Source organism: Zonotrichia albicollis, chromosome 24 (genome assembly GCF_047830755.1).
Source record: "Zonotrichia albicollis isolate bZonAlb1 chromosome 24, bZonAlb1.hap1, whole genome shotgun sequence".
Lineage (NCBI taxonomy): Eukaryota > Metazoa > Chordata > Aves > Passeriformes > Passerellidae > Zonotrichia > Zonotrichia albicollis.
In genome coordinates, this window is record NC_133842.1 from 575,218 (window position 1) to 599,941 (window position 24,724).

Here is a 24,724-nt window from a genome sequence, read left to right on the forward strand (position 1 = left end):
GTCGCGCAGGGCGCCCCTGAGCGCCTCCAGGACCTCGCAACAGAATTGCTCAAATCCCCTGAAATCTCCCCAAAAATTCACCCAAAATTCCACCAAAATAGCCTCAAAATCCCAAAATCCCCTCCAAAATTCCAATTTTTCCCCAAAAACTTCCACATTTTTCCCATTTTTTTCCAAAATTCCCTCACAATTCCCCAAGTCCCCTCACGTACCATCGAGTTCCGCTCCGCGCCAGGACCTGGCGGCGGAGTTGCTCAAATCCCCTCAAATCTCCCCAAAAATTCACCCAAAATTCCACCAAAATAGCCTCAAAATCCCAAAAATTCCCTCCAAAATTCCCATTTTTCCCCAAAATCCCCCAAAGTTTCCCAAAAAATTCCAAATGTTTCCCATTTTTTTCCAAAATTCCCTCACAATTCCCCAATTCCCCTCACGTACCATCGAGTTCCGCTCCGCGCCGAGGCCCCAAATCTCCCCTAAAAACCCCCCTAAAACCCCTCAAACCCACCCAAAACCCCCTGAAATCCACCCCAAACCCCCCAAAATCCCACAAAAATCCTCAAAAAATCCCCAAAATTTCCGAATTTCACCCCAAATTTGCAGCCCCAGATCGCGCAGGGCGCCCCTGAGCGCCTCCAGGACCTGGCGGCGGAGTTCCTCAAATCCCCTCAAATCTCCCCAAAAATTCACCCAAAATTCCACCAAAATAGCCTCAAAACCCCAAAATTCCCATTTTTTCCCAAAGTTTTATCAAAAAATTGTAAATTTTTACCATTTTTTTTTTAAATTCCCTCACAATTCCTCAATTCCCCTCACGTACCATCGAGTTCCGTCCGCGCCGAGCACCCAAATCCCCCCTAAAAACCCCCAAAACCCCTCAAACCCACCCAAAACCCACCCCAAACCCCCCAAAATCCCACAAAAATCCTCAAAAAATCCCAAATTTCCCGAATTTCCCCCCAAATTTGCAGCCCCAGGTTGCGCAGGGCGCCCCTGAGCGCCTCCGGGACCTGGCGGCGGAGTTGCTCAAATCCCCTCAAATCTCCCCAAAAATTCACCCAAAATTCCACCAAAATAGCCTCAAAATCCCAAAATTCCTATTTTCCCCCAAAATTCCCCAAAGTTTCCTCAAAAAATTGTAAATTTTTGCCATTTTTTTCCAAAATTCCCTCACAATTCCCCAAGTCCCCTCACGTACCATCGAGTTCCGCTCCGCGCCGAGCCCCCAAATCCCCCCTAAAACCCCTCAAAATCCCCTCAAACCCACCCAAAGCCCCCTGAAATCCACCCCAAACCCCCCAAAATCCCACAAAAATCCTCAAAAAATCCCCAAAATTCCCGAATTTCACCCCAAATTCGCGGTACCTCGCAACCCCAGGTCGCGCAGGGCGCCCCTGAGCGCCTCAGGACCTGGCGGCGGAGTTCCTCAAATCTCCTCAAATCTCCCCAAAAATTCACCCAAAATAGCCTCAAAATCCCAAAATTCCTTCCAAAATTTCCATTTTTCCCCCCAAAATTCCACATTTTTCCCATTTTTTTCCAAAATTCCCTCACAAATCCCCAACTCCCCTCACGTACCATCGACTTCCGCTCCGCGCCGAGCCCTCAAATCCCCATAAAACCCCCTAAAACCCCTCAAAATCCCCTCAAACCCACCCAAAACCTCCTCAAACCCACCCAAAACCCCCTCAAAACCACCCAAAACCCCCTGAAATCCACCCGAAACCCCCCAAAATCCCACAAAAATTCCAAAAAATCCCAAAATTCCCGAATTTCCCCCCAAATTTGCAGCCCCAGGTCGCGCAGGGCGCCCCTGAGCGCCTCCAGGACCTGGCGGCGGAGTTCCTCAAATCCCCTCAAATCTCCCCAAAAATTCACCCAAAATTCCACCAAAATAGCCTCAAAATCCCAAAATTCCTTCCAAAATTCCCATTTTCCCCAAAAAACTTACAAATTTTTCCCTTTTTTTTCAAAAATTCCCTCACAATTCCCCAACTCCCCTCACGTACCATCGAGTTCCGCTCCGCGCCGAGCCCCCAAATCCCCCCTAAAAACCCCCTAAAACCCCTCAAAATCCCCTCAAACCCACCCAAAACCCCCTGAAATCCACCCAAACCCTCCAAAATCCCACAAAAATCCTCAAAAAATCCCAAAATTCCCGAATTTCACCCCAAATTTGCAGCCCCAGGGCGCCCCTGAGCGCCTCCAGGACCTGGCGGCGGAGTTCCTCAAATCCCCTGAAATCTCCCCAAAAATTCACCCAAAATTCCACCAAAATAGCCTCAAAATCCCAAAATTCCCATTTTCCCCCAAAGTTTCCTCAAAAATTTGTATATTTTTACCATTTTTTTTCCAAAATTCCCTCACAATTCCCCAAGTCCCCTCACGTACCATCGAGTTCCGCTCCGCGCCGAGCCCACAAAACCCCCCTAAAAACCCCCTAAAACCCCTCAAAATCCCCTCAAACCCACCCCAAACCCCCCAAAATCCCACAAAAATTCCAAAAAATCCCAAAATTCCCGAATTTCACCCCAAATTTGCAGCCCCAGGTCGCGCAGGGCGCCCCTGAGCGCCTCCAGGACCTGGCGGCGGAGTTCCTCAAATCCCCTCAAATCTCCCCAAAAATTCACCCAAAATTCCACCAAAATAGCCTCAAAATCCCAAAAATTCCCATTTTTCCCCAAAATTCCCCCCAAAATTTCAAATTTTTCCCATTTTTTTCCAAAATTCCCTCACAATTCCTCAATTCCCCTCACGTACCATCGAGCTCCGCTCCGCGCCGAGCCCCCAAATCCCCCCTAAAACCCCTCAAAACCCCCTCAAATCCACCCAAAACCCCCTGAAATCCACCCCAATCCCCCCAAAATCCCACAAAAATTCCAAAAAATCCCAAAATTCCCGAATTTCACCCCAAATTTGCAGCCCCAGGTCGCGCAGGGCGCCCCTGAGCGCCTCCAGGACCTCGCGGCAGAGTTGCTCAAATTCCCTCAAATATCCCCAAAAATTCACCCAAAATTCCACCAAAATAGCCTCAAAATCCCAAAAATTCCCATTTTTCCCCAAAATTCCCCCAAAACTTACAAATTTTTCCCTTTTTTTTCCAAGATTCCCTCACAATTCCTCAACTCCCCTCACGTACCATCGAGCTCCGCTCCGCGCCGAGCCCCCAAATCCCCTCAAAATCCCCTCAAACCCACCCAAAACCCCCTGAAATCCACCCGAAACCCCCCAAAATCCCACAAAAATCCTCAAAAAACCCCAAAATTCCCGAATTTCACCCCAAATTCGCGGTACCTCGCAGCCCCAGGTCGCGCAGGGCGCCCCTGAGCGCCTCCAGGACCTGGCGGCAGAGTTCCTCAAATCCCCTGAAATCTCCCCAAAAATTCACCCAAAATTCCACCAAAATAGCCTCAAAATCCCAAAATTCCTATTTTTCCCCAAAATTCCCCAAAGTTTCCTCAAAAAATTGTAAATTTTTACCATTTTTTTTCCAAAATTCCCTCACAATTCCCCAAGTCCCCTCACGTACCATCGAGTTCCGCTCCGCGCCGAGCCCCCAAATCCCCTCAAAATCCTCTCAAACCCACCCAAAACCCCCTCAAACCCACCCCAAACCCCCCAAAATCCCACAAAAATCCTCAAAAAATCCCAAAATTCCCGAATTTCCCCCCAATTTCGCGGTACCTCGCAGCCCCAGGTCGCGCAGGGCGCCCCTGAGCGCCTCCAGGACCTCGCGGCGGCTGCGGCACTTCCGGAAGAGCTGTTTGTAATTGGGGCGCCCCCCAGCGGCTCGGAGGTATCGCTTCAACCGCGCCACTTCCGGTGGGTCCTGGGGGCGGGGCTTAGCGTGAGTGGGCGGGTTTGAAATAAGGGGGCGGGGCTTGGAGGAAGCCACGCCCCCTCACGGGGGAATTGGCGGGAAATGAGGGAAAATTGGGGATTTCTGCGGGAATTTTGGCGGGAATCGGAGGGGGGGGGGTGGGGAAGGATTTGTGGGGTTAAGGAAAATTCGGGGGGGGGGGGTGGGAAAATTGAGAAAAAATCTGGAATTTATGATAAATTTTATGAAATTTGTGCAAAATTCTATTAAAATTTGACCGAAATTTTTAGAAATAACCAAAAATTCCTCCCCCAAATACTCCCCAAAAATTCCACCAAAATCTCCCCCAAATTTTCAAATTTTTAAATTTCAAATTTCAAATTTTCAAATTTCAAAATTTCAAATTTTCCCCTCACAAATTCACTGCAATTCCCTCCCCAAATATCCCCAAAATTATCCCCAAAAAATCCACAAAAATTCCACCCGAAAAATCCCCAAATTTTTCCCTGAAATTCCCCAAAATGCCCCCAAAAATTTCCCCAAATTCCTCCCTCAAAATCCCCAATTGGCACCCAAATATTTCCCCGAATCCTCCCCAAAAATGCCAAAATTTCCACCCTAAATCCCCAGAAATTCTCCAAAATTTTCCTAAAATTCCTCCCCCAATTCCCTCCAAAATTCCCCCATAAATTTCACAAATTTGCCCAAAAATCCCCAATTTTCTCTGAAAATCCCAACTCCAAAATTTCAGATTTTACCCCCAAAATGTCCCCAAAAATCCCAAAAAATTTTTTCCAAAATTTGCAAATTTTACCGCAAATTTTCCCGAAAATATTCTCAAAATTTCCCCAAAAAATCCCAAATTTTCCCCCCAAAATTTGCCCAAAAATCCCCAATTTTCTCTGAAAATCCCAATGCCAAAATCTCAGATTTTACCGCCCAAAATTCCCCAAAAATCCCAAAAAATTTTTCCAAAATTTGCAAATTTTACCGCAAATTTTACCGCAAATTTTCCTGAAAATATTCCCAAAATTTCAAAAAAAAATCCCAAAATTTCCCCCCAAAAATCCCAATTTTCCCCCCCAAAATTTGCCCAAAAATCCCCAATTTTTTTCCGAAAATCCCAACGTTAAAAACCCAGATTTTACCCCACAAATTTCCCCAAAAATCCCAAAAAAATGTTTCCAAAATTTGCAAATTTTACCACAAATTTTCCTGAAAATATTCCCAAAATTTTGTCCAAAAAATCCCAAAATTTCCCCCAAAAAATCCCAATTTTCCCCCCCAAATTTGCCCAAAAATCCCAAAAAATGTTCTCCAAAATTTGCCAATTTTACCGCAAATTTTCCCCAAGTTATTCCCAAAATTTCCCCAAAAAATCCCAAAAAAATTTTCCAAAATTTGCAAATTTTACCACAAATTTTCCCTAAAATATTCCCAAAATTTCCCCCCAAAAAAATCCCAATATTTCCCCCAAAAAATCCCAATTTTCCCCCCCAAAATTTGCCCAAAAATCCCCAATTTTCTCCGAAAATTCCAACGCCAAAATCTCAGATTTTACCCCCCAAATGTCCCCAAAAATCCCAAAAAATGTTTTCCTAAATTTGCAAATTTTACCGCAAATTTTCCTGAAAATATTCCCAAAATTTTGCCCAAAAAATCCCAATTTTTCCCCCCAAAATTTGCCCAAAAATCCCAACGCCAAAATCTCAGATTTTACCCCCCAAATTCCCCCAAAAATCCCAAAAATTTTTTTTCCAAAATTTGCAAATTTTCCCGAAAATATTCCCAAAATTTCCCCCCAAAAATCGTAAATTCCCCCCCCGAAATTTGCCCAAAAATCCCAAAAATTTTTCTCTAAAATTTCCAAATTTTACCGCAAATTTTCCCAAAATTTCCCCCCAAAAATCCCAAATTCCCCCCCCAAAATTTTCCCTAAAATCCCCAATTTTCCCTCAAAATCCCCCCCCAAAAAATCTCAATTTTTCCTTTGAAGTCCCCCCCAAAACCCCAAAATTTTACCCCAAAAAATCCCCAAATTCCCAACAAAAATTCCAAATTTTCCTCCCAAAAATTCCAAATTTTTCCCTGAAATTCCAACAAAAATTCCCAAAAATTTTCCTCAAAATTCCACCCAAAAATTGCCCCAAAATTCCCAAATTTTCCAAAAAAAAACCCCAAAAATTCTGATTTTTTCACCTTCCCGCGCCTCCACCACTCCTCCTCTTCCTCCTCCTCGTCCTTCCTCCTCCTCCTCTTCTTCCTCTTCTCCTCCTCTTCCTCCTTTGCCCGATTTTTCCTTTTTTCCGCCCATTTTGCCAACGGCAAATCCTCGGAATCCGACCCAGAGGAATTTCCGGGATTTTTTTGGAATTTTTTGGGATTTTTTTGGGATTTTTTGGGTTTTTCTTCCTCCTCATCTTCATCCTCCTCTTCCTCGCTTTCACTTTTCTTTTTTTTTGTCGTTTTTGGGTTTTTTTTCACAATTTTTTCCGATTTTTTCCCTCCTTTTTTCCCATTTTTTCCATCTGAGCCTTCCTCATCTTCATCCTCTTCCTCCTCATCTTCATCCTCCTCTTCCTCGCTCTCAATTTTCCCTTTTTTTGCCATTTTTGGGGGTTTTTTCACCATTTTTTCTGATTTTTTCCGAGTTTTTCCTGTTTTTTCCTGGTCTGAATCTTCCTCTTCCTCATCTTCCTCCTCCTCATCTTCATCCTCCTCTTCCTCGCTTTCACTTTTCTTTTTTTTTGCCGTTTTTGGGGTTTTTTTCACCATTTTTTCCAATTTTTTCCCATTTTTTCCTGATTTTCTCCCATTTTTTCCATCTGAGCCTTCCTCATCTTCATCCTCTTCCTCCTCATCTTCATCCTCCTCTTCCTCGCTCTCAATTTTCCCTTTTTTGGCCGCTTTTTTTATAATTTTTTGGGGTTTTTTCCTATTTTTTCCCTTTTTTTGTTCATTTTCCCGCTCTGAATCTTCCTCTTCCTCATCTTCCTCCTCCTCATCTTCATCCTCCTCTTCCTCACTCTCCATTTTGGATTTTTTGGCCTCCTTTTTCGCTGTTTTTGGAGGTTTTTTCCCATTTTTTCCTCCTTTTTTCCCATTTTTCCTCTCGTTTTCCCAGTCCGACTCTTCATCTTCCTCCTCATCTTCATCTTCCTCTTCTTCCTCACTCTCCATTTTCCCTTTTCTCGCCGCTTTTTGGGGTGATTTCACAAATTTTCCTGATTTTTTCCCGTTTTTTCCTCCTTTTTTCCAATTTTTTCCCCTATTTTTTCCACCAGGATCTTCCTCTTCCTCATCTTCCTCCTCCTCTTCCTCCCTCTCCATTTTCCCCCAATTTTTCCCCATTTTTTCCTCTTTTTTCCCCGTTTTTTCCCCAATTTTTTCCTTTTTTCCCCCAATTTTCCTCCTCTCCTCTTCCTCATCTTCCTCCTCCTCTTCCTCACTCTCAAATTTTCTCCTTTTTTGCCCCATTTTTCCCTCATTTTTCCCGGATTTTTTCGATTTTTCCTCATTTTTTCCCCTTTTTACCCCAATTTTCTTCCTCTCCTCATCCTCATCTTCCTCCTCATCTTCCTCTTCCTCACTCTCAATTTTCCTCCTTTTTGTCCCAATTCTCCCCATTTTTTCCTCATTTTTTCCAGATTTTTCCCCCATTTTTCCCCCAATTTTCTTCCTCTCCTCTTCTTCCTCCTCATCCTCATCTTCCTCCTCATCCTCCTCTTCCTCACTCTCAAATTTTCCCCTTTTTTGCCCCATTTTTCCCTCATTTTTCCCGGATTTTTTTGATTTTTCCTCATTTTTTCCCTTTTTTACCCCAATTTTCTTCCTCTCTTCATCTTCATCCTCATCTTCCTCTTCCTCACTCTCAATTTTCCTCCTTTTTGTCCCAATTTTCCCCATTTTTTCCTCATTTTTTCCAGATTTTTCCCCCATTTTTACCCCAATTTTCTTCCTCTCCTCATCTTCCTCCTCATCCTCATCTTCCTCCTCATCTTCCTCTTCCTCGCTCTCAATTTTCTTCCTTTTTTGCCCCATTTTTCCCTCATTTTTCCCGGATTTTTCTGATTTTTCCTCATTTTTTCCCTTTATCACCCCAATTTTCTTCCTCTCCTCCTCCTCCTCTTCCTCTTCTTCCTCTTCATCCTCACCTTCCTCTTCCTCACTCTCAATTTTCCTCCTTTTTGCCCGATTTTCCCCCAATTTTTCCTCCTTTTTTGCCCCATTTTTCTTCCTCTCCTCCTCTTCTTCCTCCTCCTCTTCCTCACTCTCAAATTTCCCCTTTTTTGCCCCATTTTTAACAATTTTTTTCGCTCTTTCCTCTTCATCGTCCTCCTCCTCTTCCTCACTCTCAATTTTCCCCTTTTCTGCCCCAATTTTTTCCTCTTTTCCCCCATTTTTGTCCTTTTCTACCCCGTTTTCCCCGGAATTTTCGGATTTCTCCTCATTTTTTCCCTTTTTCACCCCAATTTTCTCCTCCTCTTCCTCCTCACTCCCAATTTCCCCCTTTTCCCCCAAATTTTCCCCATTTTTTTCCAATTTTTCCCCATTTTCCTTCCCCCCGTCTTCCTCACCCTCCATTTCCCTCATTTTCGCCCCGTTTTCCTCCATTTTTTCACATTTTTCACTTTTTTTCACCCCAATTTCCTTCTCCTCTTCCTCCTCCTCATCCTCACTCCCATTTTTCCCGCCTTTTTCCTCATTTTTCCCGCCTTTTCCGCCATTTTCCCGCCCTTCCGTCTCCTCGCTAGGGGGCGCCACGCACAGGGCGTGGTCCCCGCTGGCCACGCCCCCTTCAAACTCCGCGCATGCGCTGTCGGCTTTGCCCCAATCCGGCGCCCTGCGGAGGAGAAAAGGGCGGAGTCAAGCAGGGCGCGGTCGCCCTGGGGGCGTGGCCAGCTCAGGGCGTGGCCCCGGGGGGTCTCCGGTGCCTCCCCTCCCCCGTCCCGGTACCGTTCGCAGCCGCTCGGCGCCGCCGCCGCCGCCATTTTTCAGTCCTCAGAGCGGCAGCCAATGAGGATTGAGATAAAAGACAGCGGGGCGGGGCTTAAAGCGCGGGACCAATTAGAAGGAGGCGCTATATACCCGGAAGTCAAAACAACTAATAGCGGCATGGAAAAGGCCGGATGTAAATGAGTGACAGCATAAGGAGCTAATCGGAAGCCTTAGTGAGCAGCGCTGGCCAATAGGAGTGACGGAAAGGCGGAACCACGGGCGGGAGTGAGCGGCGGCGCCTTCAGCCAATCAGAAGGCTGATTGGAGCCACAGCAGCGAATAGGAAGAGTCTGTGGGTGGGCCAAAGCTATTGACTCAATACCGGTAGAGCCCACACGGGAAGAGGCTGAGAAATGACTGACAGCAGCACTATCTAATGAGATTTTAGGATTTTAAAAGCTCAACCAATCAGCAATACGAGCAGGCGGGACTTATCCCGCCCAGCCAGCCACGCTCGGAGAAGACCAAGGAAGCGGCAGGCGGGATTTCCGCATCGCCAACCAATCAGGCGGCGGCGCGCGAACCTCGCAACCAATGAGAAGCGAGGGGAAGGGCGGGGCTTGTCCGCCATGAACGGGGCGAGCGAGGGCGATGTCGGTGGCTACAAACGGCGCTGCCGGGCCCTGAAACGGCGCCTGAAGCTGCTGCTCTACGTGAGGGGCGGGGCCCGACGTGAAAGGCGTGGCCTTAAAAGGGCGGGAAGGGAAAGGGGCGGGGCTTAAGCGTGAGGGGAGACCGGGGGGCCGGGGGGGGGGAGTGAGGGGAAAATGGGAAAATTTGGGAAAAAAATTAAAAATTTGAGGGAAAAAATTAAAATATGAGGGGAAAAATTGAAAATTTGGGCGTAAAATTGGAAATATGAGGGGAAAGTTGGGGTTTGGGGGGGAAATTGGGGGTTTTGAAGGGAAAAAGGGAATTTTAGGGGGGGAAAGGGGAATTTTTAAAGGGGATAATGGAGTTTTTTAAGTAGAAAATTTCAATTTTTGAGGGAAAATTAATTTTGAGGGGAGAAATGTTTGATTTACAGGGAAAAAAGACAAATTTGAGGGGAAAAAAGTGAATTTTGGACTTTAAAACCCCCAAATTTTAGTGTGGGGGAAAGGTGAAATTTAACGATTAAAACCCCTGAATTTCTATGGAGACAAAAGCCAAATTTTGGGGTAAAAAAACCAAATTTGGGTGGGGAAAAAAATTCAAATTTTGGAGTGGAAAAGCTGAATTTTTGAGAGAAAAAAGGCGAAATTTTAGGGGAAAAAAAGATGAATTTTTGAGGGTTAAAAAAGCCAAATTTGGGGGTAAAAAAAGTGAATTTTAGAGGGGAAAAGATTAATTTTGGGGTAAACACCCAGGATTTTGGGGTTGGGTTTTTGTGGGATTTTTCCCGTATCCCCCACTGTGGGTGGGTGTGGCTAAAGTGGCCCCGCCCACCTTTTGGCTCCGCCCCCAGGAGCAGGAATGTTTCCAGGAGGAGCTGAGGAGGGCCCAGCGCAAACTCCTGAAAGTGTCACGGGATAAAAGGTACAAAAATCCACCAAATTCACCCCAAAAATCCCATTTTTATTGTTTATTTTTATTGTTTATTTTTATTTTTATTTTTTTTTAAATTTTGGAGTTTTTCCCAAAATTCCCAATTTGTATTTTTTATTTTTTTGTTTTTTTCCCAAATTCCCAATTTTTATTTTTATTTAGTTTTTTTTTTTCCCCTGGAATTCCCAATTTTTGTTTCCTATTTTTATTTTTTAGCTTTTTTTTTTCCTCTCAAAACCTTCCAGTTTTTAATTTATATTTTTATTTCTTTCCCAAAATTTCCAATTTTTATGCTTTCATCTTTAATTCTAAATTCTTTTCCTCAACTTTCCCTTTTTTAAAAAAAAAGATATTTTTCTCTTCCCCCTGAAATTTTCCATTTCTAACTTTTTTCTCCCCTGAAATTACCAATTTTATATTTTATATTTTATGATTATTTTCAACTTCTTTTTCTTTGTATTCAGTTTTTTTAATTCAAATTTCTCGTTTACTTTTGTGTTTAGTTTTATTTTTAATTTTCCCTCAAATTTCCCAATTTTTTGTTTTCATTGTTATTTTCATTATAATTTTTCTTATTTTTTCCTTTGAAATTCCCAAATTTTTTCTCTTTCATTTTTGTTTAAATTTTCATTATTTTTCCTTTAATTTTCTCAAATTCTTAATTTTAATTTTAATTTTGATTTTACCTTTGAGCTTCTCTATTGTTTATTTTTGCCTTTATTTAATTTTCATTTTTATTTTTCAATTTTATTCCTTTCTTCAAATTTCCCAATTTTTTTTTTTTAAATTTTAATTTTTTTTTTAATTTTCTTTTTTTTTTTTTAATTAAAATTCCCCAATTTTTCCTCATTTCTCCCCAGTTTCCTCCTGGATCGCCTCCTCCAGTACGAAAACGTCGACGATGATTCCTCAGGTACCTGGGGGTGGGCAGGGCAGGGTCAAAGGTCAACCCTGGCCGTGGCCCCGCCCCCTTTCCTCTGATTGGCTCCTCCCCCTTCCCAGACTCAGAGGCGACGGCGTCATCGGACAACAGCGACGGGGACGGCCCCAAGGGGGCGGAGCCAACGCCCGCCAAGAGGTCAGGAAAGGGTTAAAGGGAGCCAAGATGGCGGCCAAAGTGGGCGTGGCTTCAAAATGGCCGACCAATTGTTGGGCAGGGTTTCAAAATGGCCGCCCAGTTGTTGGGCGGGGTTTCAAAATGGCGGAACTTGAAGAGGGTGTGGGTTCAAGATGGCTGCCAGGAGTGGGTGGGGTTTAAAATGGCTGCTGGGTGTGGGTGGGGCTTGAGGATGGCCAATCAGATTTCTGGGTGTGGCCTAAAGTAAAGGCAGCTTCAAAATGGCCGCCGCATTGTGGGAATGATTCAAGATGGCTGCCAAAAGTGGGCGTGGCTTCAGTGCGGTCACATCTATAGGGAAAGTGGGGAATCCAAGATGGCCTCCACATGAAGTGGGCGTGGCCACAGCTTTAAGTGGGTGGAGCATCTGTAGGGGCAGGATTCAAGATGGCTGCCATAACAGGGGTAAAATTCAAGATGGCTGCCACAATGGAGGCCAAAATCCAAGATGGCTGCCAGCACGGGGGTAAAATTTCAAAATGGAGGACATAATGGGGAGCAAAACCAAGATGGCCGCCATCATGAGGGTATGAATCCAAGATGGCCACCATCATGGAGGTCAAAACCCAAGATGGCCGCCACAAAGTGGGCATGGCTAATGGTTTCCTTCCACACACAGGCGCCGCTCGCCGTCCCCTCCCCCCTCAGGCTTTGGCCCCTCCCCCTACATGGTGAGTGCCCCTCCCCCACACCAAACCCCTCCCCTTTTTTAAAGCCCCGCCCACTTTTTGAAAAGTGGGCGTGGTCTAATTGCTGCTCCTCCCCCAAGATGGCGTCGCCGCCCTACAGCCCCTTCCCGGCACAGTTCCCGCCCCTCCCCCCTGGGGGCGGGGCCAGGCCACGCCCCGCCCCTGCTCGGCGCAGCAAAGGAACACGGAGGGGGCAGGTAAAGGGGGCGTGGCCTAAGGGGGCGGGGCTAATGGGGGAGGAACCATTGGGGAATAGTGAAGGGGGCGGGGCTAACGGGGAGAAGGGTCAATGGGGAATACCAAAGGGGGCGGAGCTAAAGGGGGTGGGGCTAAGGAGGGGCGGAACCATTGAAGTAAAGCAAAGTGGGCGGGGCTAAATGGGGAGAAGTCAATGGGGATTAGGAAATGTGGGCGGGGCTAAATGGGAGGAGTCATTGGGGAGTAGCAAAGGGGGTGGAGCCAAAGGGGGAGGGGCTATGAGGGCAGGGGCTAAAGGGGGAGGAGTTTATGGGGGAATAGCCAAGGGGCGGGGCTAAAGGGGGAGGTATCATTGGGGAATAGCAAAGGGGGTGGGGCAACAGGGGGTGGGGCTATGAGAGCAGGGGTGGGGCAAAAGGGGGAGGGGCTATGAGGGCAGGACTAAAGGGGGAGGAGTTTATGGGGGAATAGCAAAGGGGCGGGGCTAAAGGGGAGGAGTAATTAGGGAGCAGCAAAGGGGGCGGGGCTAAATGGGGAGAAGTCAATAGGGATTAGGAAATGTGGGCGGGGCTAAATGGGAGGAGTCATTGGGGAATAGCAAAAGGGGTGGGGCAAAAGGGGGAGGGGCTATGATGGCAGGAGTAAAGGGGGAGGAGTTTATGGGGGAATAGCAAAGGGGGCGGGGCTAAAGGGGGAGGTGTCATTGGGGGAATAGGTAAAGGGGGAGGGGCTATGAGGTCAGGGCCAAAGGGGGAGGAGTTTTTGGGGGAATAGCAAAGGGGGCGGGGCAAAAAGGGGCGGTATCATTGGGGGAATAGCAAAAGGGGTGGGGCAAAAGGGGGAGGGGCTATGAGGGCAGGGGCTAAAGGGGGAGGAGTTTATGGAGGAATAGCAAAGGGGGTGGGGCTAAAGGGGGAGGAGTAATTGGGGAATAGCAAAGGGGGCGGGGCTGAAGGGGGAGGTATCATTGGGGGAATAGCAAAAGGGGTGGGGCAAAAGGGGGAGGGGCTATGATGGCAGGGCTAAAGGGGGAGGAGTTTATGGGGGAATAGTAAAGGGGGAGGAGTAATTGTGGGAATAGAAAAAGGGGTGGGGCAAAAGGGGGAGGGGCTATGATGGCAGGGCCAAAGGGGGAGGAGTTTATGGGGGAATAGGAAAGGGGTGGGGCTAAAGGGGGAGGGGCTATAACGGCAGGGCCAAAGGGGGAGGAGTTTATGGGGGAATAGCAAAGGGGCGGGGCTAAACAGGGGAGGGGTCGAAGGGGGAGGGGTCATTGTGTCAGCGGTCACTCATTGGTCACTCCTCGCTGACCCCTCCCCTTTTCTCTCCCCCCTCCCCCAGCCTCCCCCGCCCCCTCCCCCTCTCCCCTTCACCACTGGCACGGGAGGGGCGGGGCTATCCGGGGGGCGTGGCCCTGGCTCGCCCCTCCCCCCGCCGGCGCTGGCCCCGCCCCCGGCCCCGCCCCCCGTGCCGGCCACGCTCCCGCGGCGCCTCCTGAGCGACCCCGGCGAGGGGGAGGGGGAGGGCAGCGATGACCCCCTGGACGGGGACGACGAGCTGGTCATCGACCTGCCCGAGTGACCGCTGAGTGACCAGTGAGTGACCACTGAATGACCATCAACCTGAGTGACCGCTGAGTGACCACTGAGTGACCGCTGAGTGATCACTGAGTGACCATCGACCTGCCCGAGTGACCACTGAGTGACCAGTGAGTGACCATTGACCTGCCCGAGTGACCACTGAGTGACCATCGACCTGCCCGAGTGACCATCAACCCCCCTGAGCTGATCAGTGACCACTGAGTGACCACTGAGTGACCATCGACCTGCCCGAGTGACCACTGAGTGACCAGTGAGTGACCATCGACCTGCCCGAGTGACCAGAGTGACCAGTGAGTGACCTTTGACCTCCTGGAGTGACCATCGACCTTCCTGAGTCACCATCAATCTCCCTGAGCTGGTCATCGACCTGCCCGAGTGACCAGAGTGACCGCTGAGTGATCACTGAGTGACCATCGACCTGCCCGAGTGACCGCTGAGTGACCACTGAGTGACCGCTGAGCGACCGCTGAGTGACTGCTGAGTGACCATCGACCTGCCCGAGTGACCAGAGTGACCACTGAGTGACCATCGACCTGCCCGAGTGACCAGAGTGACCGCTGAGTGACCATCGACCTGCCCAAGTGACCACTGAGTGACCGCTGAGTGACCGCTGAGTGACCACTGAGTGACCGCTGAGTGACCATCGACCTGCCCGAGTGACCAGAGTGACTGCTGAGTGACCACTGAGTGACCGCTGAGTGACCACTGAGTGACCATCGACCTGCCCGAGTGATCACTAAGTGACCACTGAGTGACCACTGAGTGATCATTGGCCTGCCCGAGTGACCAGAGTGACCGCTGAGTGACCACTGAGTGACCATTGACCTGCCCGAGTGACCAGAGTGACCACTGAGTGACCATTGACCTGCCCGAGTGACCGCTGAGTGACCGCTGAGTGACCACTGAGTGACCATCGACCTGCCCGAGTGACTACTGAGTGACCAGTGAGTGACCGCTGAGTGACCACTGAGTGACCGCTGAGTGACCAGTGAGTGACCACTGAGTGACCATCGACCTGCCCGAGTGACCACTGAGTGACCAGTGAGTGACCACTGAGTGACCATCAACCCCCCTGAGCTGGTCAGTGACCACTGAGTGACCGCTGAGCAACCACTGAGTGACCGCTGAGCGACCGCTGAGTGACCGCTGAGTGACCATCGACCTGCCCCAGTGACCACTGAGTGACCACTGAGTGACCGCTGAGTGACCACTGAGTAACCATTGACCTGCCCGAGTGACCACTGAGTGACCGCTGAGTGACCGCTGAGTGACCACTGAGTGACCGCTGAGTGACCACTGAGTGACCACTGAGTGACCATCGACCTGCCCGAGTGACCACTGAGTGACCACTGAGTGACCCCTGAGTGACCGCTGAGTGACCACTGAGTGACCATCGACCTGCCCGAGTGACCACTGAGTGACCGCTGAGTGACCGCTGAGTGGTCATCGACCTGCCCGAGTGACCAGAGTGACCAGTAAGTGACCACTGAGTGACCGCTGAGTGACCACTGAGTGACCATCGACCGGCCCGAGTGACCACTGAGTGACCACTGAGTGACCACTGAGTGACCATCGACCTGCCCGAGTAACCACTGAGTGACCGCTGAGTGACCACTGAGTGACCACTGAGTGACCGCTGAGTGGTCATCGACCTGCCCGAGTGACCAGAGTGACCAGTAAGTGACCACTGAGTGACCGCTGAGTGACCGCTGAGTGATCATCGACCTGCCCGAGTGACCACTGAGTGACCGCTGAGTGACCACTGAGTGACCGCTGAGTGACCAGTGAGTGACCATCGACCTGCCCGAGTGACCAGAGTGACCAGTGAGTGACCACTGAGTGACCGCTGAGTGACCACTGAGTGACCATCAACCCCCCTGAGTTGGTCAGTGACCACTGAGTGACCATTGAGTGACCACTGAGTGACCATCAACCTGCCCGAGTGACCATCGACCTGCCCGAGTGACCACTGAGTGACCGCTGAGTGACCACTGAGTGACCACTGAGTGACCACTGAGTGACCATCGACCTGCCCGAGTGACTGCTGAGTGACCGCTAAGTGACCATCGACCTCCCAGAGTGACCATCAACCCCCCTGAGCTGGTCATCGACCTGCCCGAGTGGCCACTGAGTGACCATTGAGTGACCAGTGGTCATCAGGCTCCTGGAGTGACCATCAGCTTCCTGACTGACCGTCGACGTCCCTGAGTAACATCTGAGTGACCACTGAGTGACCACTGACCATGGAGTGACCATCAACCTTCCTGACCTGGTCATCAACGTCCCTGAATGACCATTGAGTGACCACTCAGTGACCAGTGATCCCTGAGTGACCACTGAGTGACCACTGAGTGACCATCAGTCATCAACCTCCCTGAGCTGGTCATTGATGTCCCAGAGTGACCACTGAGTGACCACTGAGTGTCCATTGAGTGACCAGTGGTCATTGCATGACCATTGATCTGCCTGAGTGACCGCTGAGTGACCACTGAGTGTCCATTGAGTGACCAGTGGTCATTGCATGACCATTGATCTGCCTGAGTGACCACTGAGTGACCACTGGTCATCAACCTCCCGGAGTGACCCCTGAACCCAAACTCAGAAGGTTTTCCATCAAAAAAAAAGAAAATGTTTGGTTTTATTCATCAATTTTTAACAATTTTAGTTTATTCCTGTAGTTAATTAAATTAATTAAAGTTCCATCGTTAATTTCCAAGCTGTTACGTTTGGCGTTAATTAAATTTCATTAATTAATTAAGAGATTGTTGGGGGGGTTAAAACGAGGGGATTGGGGTAAAAATGGGAAATTTTGGGGTAAAAAATTAGAAATTTTGGGCTAAAATGGGGAATTTTGGGGTTAAAATTGGCGATTTTGGGGTTAAAATGGGGATTTTTGAATGAAATTGGGAATTTTTGGGGTAAAATATGAATTTATGGAAGTAAAACTGTCAATATTGGGGATTTTGGTAAAATTGAGCATTTTTGAGTAATAAATTTTGAGTAAAATTTAGAATTTTTGGGTGACATTGGGTATTATGGGTTGAAGTTGGGGGTTATTGGGTAAAATGGCAATCTTTAGAAGTAAAAATGACAGTTTTGGGGTTTAAAAAGGAGAATTTGGGGCAAAAATTGGGGCATTTTGGGTTAAAATTGGGAATTTTGGGGTTCAAACACTCTTTTTTAAAGCATAATCTTTCATTCCGAAACTGCGAATTTCGAGGGTAAAATCCAAGATTTTTGGTTTAAATCAAGTGATTTTAGGAGGTAAAACCCCACAAATTCTGAGGGAAAAAATCACAAATTCTGAGGTAAAACCCTCTGAATCTCAGGTAGAAAAATCAATTTTTATTAAAAACGCTCAATTCTCACTTTTAAACTATGAGTTTCAGGGATAAAATCCAAGAATTTGGGTTAAAATTGGCCAATTTTAGGAGATTAAGAAACCTAATAATTCTGAGGTAAAACCTTGCGAATTCTGAGGTAAAAACCTGTGAATCTGAGATTAAAAATGTTGATATTTATTAAAAATATTCAATTCTCACCCTAAACCCGTGAATTTCGGGGGTACAATCCAAGAATTTGGGTAAAAATCAGCCGATTTTAGGAGGTAAAACCTGATAATTGTGAGGTAAAAACTTGCAAATTCTGAGGGGAAAAGTCACAAATTCTGAGGTGAAAACCTTTGAATCTGAGGTAAAAAAATTGATTTTTATTAAAAACATTCGATTCTCACCCTAAAACCGCGAATTTCGGGGGTAAAAATCCAAGAATTTGGGTTAAAATTAGCCGATTTTAGGGGGTAAGAAACCTGAATTCTAGGTGAAAATTTGCAAATTCTGAGGTAAAAACTCGCGAATTCTGAGGGAAAAACTCTCGAATTCTCAGGTAAAAACTTCGAATCTGAGGCTAAAAAGGTTAATTCTTATTAAAAACGTTCGATTTTCACCCAAACCGCGAATTTTTGGGGCAAAATCCGCCGGTTTTGGGTCCTCGGCACCTCCGGACTCGCTTTCCCAGCGTTCCTTGGGCGCAAAACCGGAACAAGGGCGGGAATTGACAGAGGAGGCGGTGAAACTCCCCGGGGAATTGTGAGGTAAAAAATCGTAAATTCTGAGGTTAAAATCTCCGAATTTGTAGGAAAAAAGGAGATTTTCTATTAAAAATATTGAGTTTCAACACAGAAACGTTAATTTGGGTGTAAAAATCCGACATTTTTGGGTCAAAATCGGCCGGTGTGTGTGGTGAAGACCCGATAAATGTGAGGTAAAATCTCAAGAATTCTGAGGTAAAAATCTTCGAATTTGAGGCAAAAAAGGTCGATTTTTATAAAAAATATTCAATTTCTACCCAGAGACGTAAATTTGGAGGATAAAATCTGAAAATTTTGGGTCAAAGTTGGCTTATTTGTAAAGTAAAAATACTGATAATTCTGAGGCGACGCATGGATTGTCAGAGAGAACTTCACGAATTCTGTGGTAAAATCTTCCGAATCTGAGGCAAAAAATGTAGGTTTTAATTAAAAATTTTCGATTTCAACCCAGAAACGTGAATTTCAGAGGTAAAATACGACATTTTAGGGTCAAAATCGGCCGATTGTAGGAGGTGAGAAACCCGATAATTGTGAGATAAAAACCTGAGAGTTCTGAGGTTGAAATCGTCGAATCTGAGGCAAAACCTTCCCATTTTCATTTAAAATTTTTAATTTTTACTAAACTCATGAATTTCGGGAGTAAAATCTGACGTTTTTGAGGTAAAACCAGTGGATTTTAGGAGGAAAAAACCCCAATAATTGTGAGGTAAAACCTTGCGAATTCTGAGGGAAAAACCTTCGAATTAAAGGTTTTGAAGTCGATTTTGATTTAAAAAGTTCGATTCTCACCCAGACTCGCGAATTTGGGGGGTAAAATCCGACATGTTTGAGTTCAATCAGCCGATTTTCGGCGGTAAAAAACCCTGTAATTCCGAGGTAAAGACTCGCGAATTCTAAAGGAAAAACCTTCGAATCTGAGGGGGGAAAGTAGATTTTTTTAAAAAACCCATTAAGTTGTTGCCCAAAATAATGAATTTCGATGGTAAAATCCGGTATTTTTGGGATGAAATCGGCTGATTTGGGGAGGTAAGAAATCCGATAATTCTGAGGGAAATACTCGCGAATTCTGAGGGGAAAACTCGTGAGTGCTGACGAAAAACGCTTCGAACCAGACGTTTAAAAGCATATTTTTATTTAAAACGGTCGATTTCACTCCAAACCCGCGAATTTCGGAGGTAAAATCCGCCGATATTAGGAGGTAAAACCCCGATAATTCTGAGGTACAACCTTGCGAATTCTGAGGTAAAAACTCGCGAATTATGTGGAAAAACTTGCGAATGCTAAAGGAAAAACAATCGATTCTGAGGTTAAAACATAGATTTTTATTTAAAACTTTCGATTCTCACCGAAATCGCGACTTTTTTGGGGCAAAGCCTCCGAGTTCGGCTCTTCGCCACTTTGGGACTCGCTTTCCCAGCGTTCCCTGCGCGCTAACCCGGAAGTGGGCGAGTCTTAAGAGAGGAAGTGACGCAGAGCCACTTCCGCTTAGGCCTTTCAGCCCTTCCGTACCGGCGGCTCCGCGTGCGGCGCGTTCGGTGCGAGGGGGGAAGGGGCGGAATTGGGGGGTGGGGGAGGGGCCCGGGGGTGTCCCGGGGTGGGGGAGGGGCCCGGTAGGGGTGTGGGGGAGGATTTGGGGCGAAATTCGCGGATTTTGGGGCAAAAAACGCGGCAGAAATCGGAGCTTGGGGGACGTGAGGGGGGGTGGGGGAGGGGCGGAATTTGGAAGTTTTGAGGCCGAAGTTTTGAAATTCTGAGGGAAAATTAGAGGATTTGGGGCTGGAATTGTTGATTTGTTGTTAAAATTTGGGAATTTTCGTCCGAATTTTGCTTTAAAACCCCCAATTTTCGCCTTAAATCCTTCAGAGTTTGGGTCATAACGCTCAAATTACAGGTTTAACCCATGAAGTTTCTCATGAAAACGCTGAAATTTTGGGTGAAAATCGTGAAATTTCGGGTCCGAACCTCGGGGTTTTTTGGCGGTTTTGTCTCTCCAGGCTGCCCCTCCCTCTGTGTCGCGATAATGTCGCGATTCTTCACCACCGGCTCCGACTCCGAGTCCGAGTCCTCAGCGTCGGGAGATGAAACCGCGCCCAAAGCGCCGGGGGGACCCTACAGCAAGTGGGCGGGGCTTGAAGGGAAAATGGGCGGGGCTTGGAGGGAAAAGGGGTGGAATTTAAACAAAATGGGGAGGGGTAAAGAAAATGTAGAGGGGTTTAAAGGGAAAGGGGCGTGGCTAAAGAGATTGGGGAGGGGGCTGAAGAAAAGGGGAAGGAGTTTAAGGGAAAAGGGGTGGGGTTAAAGAGTTAAAGGAAAAGGGGAGGGGCTTAGAAGAGGGACTAAAGGAAAAGTGGAAAGAAATAAGGGGAGGAGCTTAAAGGTAAAAGGGGCGTGGCTTAAAGCAAAAGGAGAGTGTTAAGAGCAAGGGGAGGGGTTCAAGATAAAGGGGAGGGGCTTAAGAGAGTGAAGGAAGGGTTTAAAGAAAAAGGGGAGGGGTTAAAGAGGAAGGGGAGTGGTTTAAGTGGAGTGGAAAGGGTTAAAATGGGTGGGGAAGGATGGGAAAGGGGCGGGGTTCAAGGAAAGGGGGAGGGGCTAAAAGGAAAAGATTTAAAGGAAAGTGGGAGGGGCTAAAGGGAAAGGGGGTGGGGTTAAAGGAAAGGGGAGTGGCTGAAGGAAAGGGGGTTACATGAAAAGGGGCGGGGCTAAAGTAAAGGGGTGGAGTTAAAGCAAATGGGGCGGGGTTTAAGGTGTCTGGCCCCGCCCCCAGGCCGCTGCTGCTCAGTGAGGATGAGGAGGACACCAAGCGCGTGGTGAGGAGCGCCCGCGACAAGAGGTGAGCGATCAATCACTTTTAATCAGGTATTGATCAGTTATTGATTGGTTATTGATGGCTCATTGATCACCTATTAATCAGATGTTGATCAGTTATTGGTTGGTTATTGATCATTATTGGTCGGGTGCTGATTGGTTGTTGATTGGCTGGTGATCTGCTATTGGTCGTTATTAATTGGCTATTGATGAGCTATTGATTGGCTGGAGATCACATGTGAATCAGCCTTTGGTCACCTATTGATTGGCTATAGATCAAATATTGATCAGCTATTGATTGGCCATAGATTCATTATTGATCAGCTATTGATTGGCTATTGATTGTTTATTGACTGGATTGGTTCCAAGTTGTTCTCTATTGATCCCAGTGGGTCCATATTGATCTCTATTGGTCCCAATGGGTGTGTATTGATCCCTATTGGTCCCAATGGGTCTGTATTGATCCTAATCAATCCCAATGGCCCCAGATTGATCCCTATCGGTTGCAATGGGTCTGTATTGATCCCTATTGATTCCTATTGGTTTAGTTCCTATTGATCTCTATTGATCCGCTTGGCTTCAAATTGACCCAAATCAATTCCAATCAATCCCTATTGATCCCAATGGCCCAAAATTGATCCTGATTGATCCCAGATTAACCGCAGTCGATGCCAATCAGTTCTGATGGCTCCTTATTGATCCCTATTGGTTTGGTTCCCATTGATCCCAATGGCTCCACATCAAACCCGATTGATCCTGATTGATCCCAATCAACCCCAATTGATCCCAATGGCCCCAAATTGATCCCTGCTGATCCCAATGGGTCCGTATTGATCCCTATTGGTTTCTATTGGTTTGGTTTCTATTGGTCCCAATGGCTCCAAATCAGCCCCAATTGATCCCAGTCAGCCCCAATTGATCCCAATGGCTCTAAATCGACCCCAATCGATCCCTATCGATCCCTATTGATCTCTATTGATCCCAGTGGCCCCAAATTGATCCCTATCGGTTTCAATGGGTCCGTATTGATCCCTATTGATCCCTATTGGTTTGGTTTCTATTGATTCCAATGGCTCCAAATCGACCCCAATTGATCCCAGTCAGCCCCAATTGATCCCAATGGTTCCAAATCGACCCCAATTGATCCCGATGGCCCCCAATCGACCCCAATCACTCCCTATTGATCCCAGGTATGAAGAGCTGACCAACCTGATCCGCTCCATCCGCAATGCCATGAAGATCCGCGACGTCAGCCGCTGCCTCGAGGTGCCCAAAACCCCAAATTTCCCTCCTTTTGCCCCAAATTTTTGTCCCATTTTCCCTTCTAAAAATTCCCTTTTTTCTCCTGTTTTTTCCCTCTAAAAATTCCATTTTTTTTCCCATTTTCTCCCCAAATTTTCCCCCAAATTTCCCATTTTTCACCCATTTTTCCCCATTTTCCCCCTAAAAATTCCCTTTTTTCCTTATTTTTCCCCCTAAAAATTCCCTTTTTCCCCTCTTTTTTTCCCATCTACAAATTCCCTTTTTTCCCTATTTTCCCCTACTTTCCCCCTATTTTTTTCTCGTAAAATTTCCTTTTTTCCTTATTTTTCCCTCTAAAAATTTCCTTTTTTCCCTATTTTTCTTCTCTAAAAATCCCATTTTTTTCCCAATTTTCTCCCCAAATTTTCCCCCACATTTCCCATTTTTCACCCAATTTTCCCCTCTAAAAATTCCCTTTTTTCTCCTATTTTTCCCTCTAAAAATCCCATTTTTTTCCCATTTTTTTCCCAATTTTTTCCAAATTTTCTCCCAAAATCCCATTTTTCCCCATTTTCTCCCCAAACTTTCCCCCAAATTTCCCATTTTTCACCCAATTTTCCCCTCTAAAAATTCCCTTTTTTCTCCCATTTTTCCCTCTAAAAATTCCCTTTTTTCCATATTTTTCCCTCTAAAAATCCCATTTTTTTCCCAATTTTTTCCAAATTTTCTCCCAAAATCCCATTTTTCACCCAATTTTCCCCTATTTTTTCCCTCTAAAAATTCCCTTTTTTTCCCCTCTAAAAATTCCCTTTTTTCTCCTGTTTTTCTCTCTAAAAATCCCATTTTTTTTCCCATTTTCACCTAATTTTCTCCTATTTTTCCCTCTAAAAATTCCTTTTTTTTCCTAATTTCCCCTAATTTGTTTCTCTTAAAATTTCCTTTTTTCCTTATTTTTCCCTCTAAAAATTCCCTTTTTTCTCCTCTAAAAATTCCCTTTTTTCTCCTGTTTTTCTCTCTAAAAATCCCATTATTTCCCCGTTTTCTCCCCAAATTTTCCCCCACATTTCCCATTTTTCCCTTTAGTTTTCCCTCTAAAAATTCCCTTTTTTCTCCCATTTTTCCCCATTTTCTCCCCAAATTTTCCCCTCTAAAAATTCCTTTTTTTCCCTATTTTTCCCTCTAAAAATTCCTTTTTTTTCCCATTTTTTTCCAAATTTTCTCCCAAAATCCCATTTTTCCCCATTTTCTCCCCAAATTTTCTCCCAAATTTCCCATATTTCACCCAATTTTTCCCTCTAAAAATTCCCTTTTTTCTCCCATTTTTCCCTCTAAAAATTCCCTTTTTTCCCCAATTTTTTCCAAATTTTCTCCCAAAATCCCATTTTTTCACCCAATTTTCCCCAATTTTTTCCCCATTTTCTCCTATTTTCCCCTCTAAAAATTCCCTTTTTTCTCCTATTTTTCCCTCTAAAAATCCCATTTTTTTCCCAATTTTCACCCAATTTTCTCCCAAAATCCCATTTTTTCACCCAATTTTCCCCAATAATCCCATTTTTCACCCAAATTTCCCATTTTTCCCCATTTTCCAGGAGTTTGAGCTGCTGGGCCGTGCCTGGACCAAGGCCAAGGGCGTCGTGGACCGGGATGGAGTTCCCAGGTTCTACCTCAGGATCCTGGCTGACCTCGAGGATTATCTCAATGAGGTTTGGAGAAAAATACAATTTGGGAGAAAAACACAAAATTCAGGATATTTAGGAATTTGGGGAATTTTTCCAGATTTTTTTTGGGTTTTTTTAGTGAAAATTTGGCTTTTTTTCCTTTTTTTTCTGATTTTTTTCTGATTTTTTTCCAAATTTTTTCTGAGTTTTCTTTGATTTTTTTCCCTAATTTTTCAAATTTTTTTGCTGATTTTTTACTAAATTTATTGTGGGATTTTTTTCTGATTTTTTTCTCATTTTTTTCCAAATTTTTCCTGACTTTTCTTTGATTTTTTTCCCTGATTTTTCAAAATTTTTTTCTGATTTTTTACTAAATTTGTTGTGGGGTTTTTTTCTGTTTTTTTTTCTCATTTTTTTCGAAATTTTTCCTGACTTTTCTTTGATTTTTTTTCCCTGATTTTTCAATTTTTTTTCTGATTTTTTTTGCTGATTTTTTACAAAATTTGTTGTGGTTTTTTTTTCTGATTTTTTTCTCATTTTTTTCCAATTTTTTCTGAGTTTCCTTTGATTTTTTCCCTGATTTTTCAAAATTTTTTCTGATTTTTTACTAAATTTGTTGTGGGTTTTTTTTCTGATTTTTTTTCTCATTTTTTTGTGATTTTTCTCTGATTTTTTTCTGATTTTTTTTTCATTTTTTCCAAATTTTTCCTAACTTTGCTTTGATTTTTTTTCCCTGATTTTTCAAATTTTTTTCTGATTTTATTTCTGATTGTTTTGCTGATTTTTTACTAATTTTTTGTGGTTTTTTCTCATTTTTTTCTGATTTTTCTCCCATTTTTCCCTGATTTTTTTCTAGTTTTTTTCTGTTTTTTTCTGAATTTTTTTCTGATTTTTTCTGATTTTTTCTGAATTTTTTTCTGATTCTTTTCTGACTCTTTCCTGATTTGTTTTCCTCTGGTTTTTCTCTGGTTTTTTTCCT

At 45.5% G+C, this 24,724-nt stretch overlaps 3 protein-coding genes across 12 annotated transcripts in view; 2 read left to right on the forward strand and 1 right to left on the reverse strand.

Moving 5' to 3' along the window:
• Positions 1-3,598: 3,598 nt before the first annotated feature.
• LOC141731621 (uncharacterized) lies at positions 3,599-8,921 on the reverse strand. Its single transcript, XM_074558033.1, has 3 exons — positions 8,777-8,921; positions 6,020-8,663; positions 3,599-3,829 (listed from the first exon to the last, which is right to left on the reverse strand). The coding sequence occupies exons 1-3, from the start codon at positions 8,809-8,811 to the stop codon at positions 3,599-3,601; spliced, it is 2,910 nt and encodes a 969-aa protein (XP_074414134.1). The 5' UTR covers positions 8,812-8,921.
• Positions 8,922-9,022: 101 nt separating this feature from the next.
• Positions 9,023-15,441, forward strand: LOC141731700 (INO80 complex subunit E-like). Of its 10 annotated transcripts, none has more exons than XM_074558176.1 (8): positions 9,023-9,471; positions 10,266-10,336; positions 11,206-11,258; positions 11,348-11,423; positions 12,082-12,133; positions 12,232-12,348; positions 13,691-13,933; positions 14,789-15,441. In XM_074558176.1, the coding sequence occupies exons 1-7, from the start codon at positions 9,388-9,390 to the stop codon at positions 13,928-13,930; spliced, it is 693 nt and encodes a 230-aa protein (XP_074414277.1). In that variant the 5' UTR covers positions 9,023-9,387; the 3' UTR covers positions 13,931-13,933; positions 14,789-15,441. The 10 variants fall into 10 exon arrangements, with proteins under 10 accessions (XP_074414277.1, XP_074414279.1, XP_074414278.1 ...); XM_074558178.1 differs by having other exon boundaries at positions 13,691-13,918; positions 14,816-15,441; XM_074558177.1 differs by lacking the exon at positions 14,789-15,441 and adding an exon at positions 14,541-14,604 and having other exon boundaries at positions 13,691-13,924.
• A 3,999-nt stretch (positions 15,442-19,440) lies between these two features.
• The window catches only part of LOC141731708 (eukaryotic translation initiation factor 3 subunit C-like), an 81,373-nt gene continuing 76,089 nt past the window's right edge, over positions 19,441-24,724 (forward strand). Inside the window, exons 1-5 of the mRNA XM_074558194.1 lie at positions 19,441-19,575; positions 20,035-20,158; positions 20,805-20,870; positions 22,036-22,111; positions 23,677-23,790. Coding sequence (XP_074414295.1) covers positions 20,061-20,158; positions 20,805-20,870; positions 22,036-22,111; positions 23,677-23,790 — 354 coding nt within the window. The 5' untranslated portion in view covers positions 19,441-19,575; positions 20,035-20,060. The remainder of the gene's footprint in view (positions 19,576-20,034; positions 20,159-20,804; positions 20,871-22,035; positions 22,112-23,676; positions 23,791-24,724) is intronic.

Bases quoted from the DNA above. Each gene is read 5' to 3' on its own strand.
- LOC141731621 (XM_074558033.1), bottom strand. From the start codon at position 8,811: ATGGCGGCGGCGGCGGCGCCGAGCGGCTGCGAACG. The intron at 8,664-8,776 runs GTACCGGGACGG...TCTCCTCCGCAG, and splicing joins GCGCCGAGCGGCTGCGAACG to GGCGCCGGATTGGGGCAAAG. The intron at 3,830-6,019 runs GTGAAAAAATCA...CCCCGCCCCCAG, and splicing joins AGTGGTGGAGGCGCGGGAAG to GACCCACCGGAAGTGGCGCG.
- LOC141731700 (XM_074558176.1), top strand. From the start codon at position 9,388: ATGAACGGGGCGAGCGAGGGCGATGTCGGTGGCTACAAACGGCGCTGC. The intron at 11,424-12,081 runs GTCAGGAAAGGG...TTCCACACACAG, and splicing joins GAGCCAACGCCCGCCAAGAG to GCGCCGCTCGCCGTCCCCTC. The intron at 12,349-13,690 runs GTAAAGGGGGCG...CCCCTCCCCCAG, and splicing joins AAGGAACACGGAGGGGGCAG to CCTCCCCCGCCCCCTCCCCC.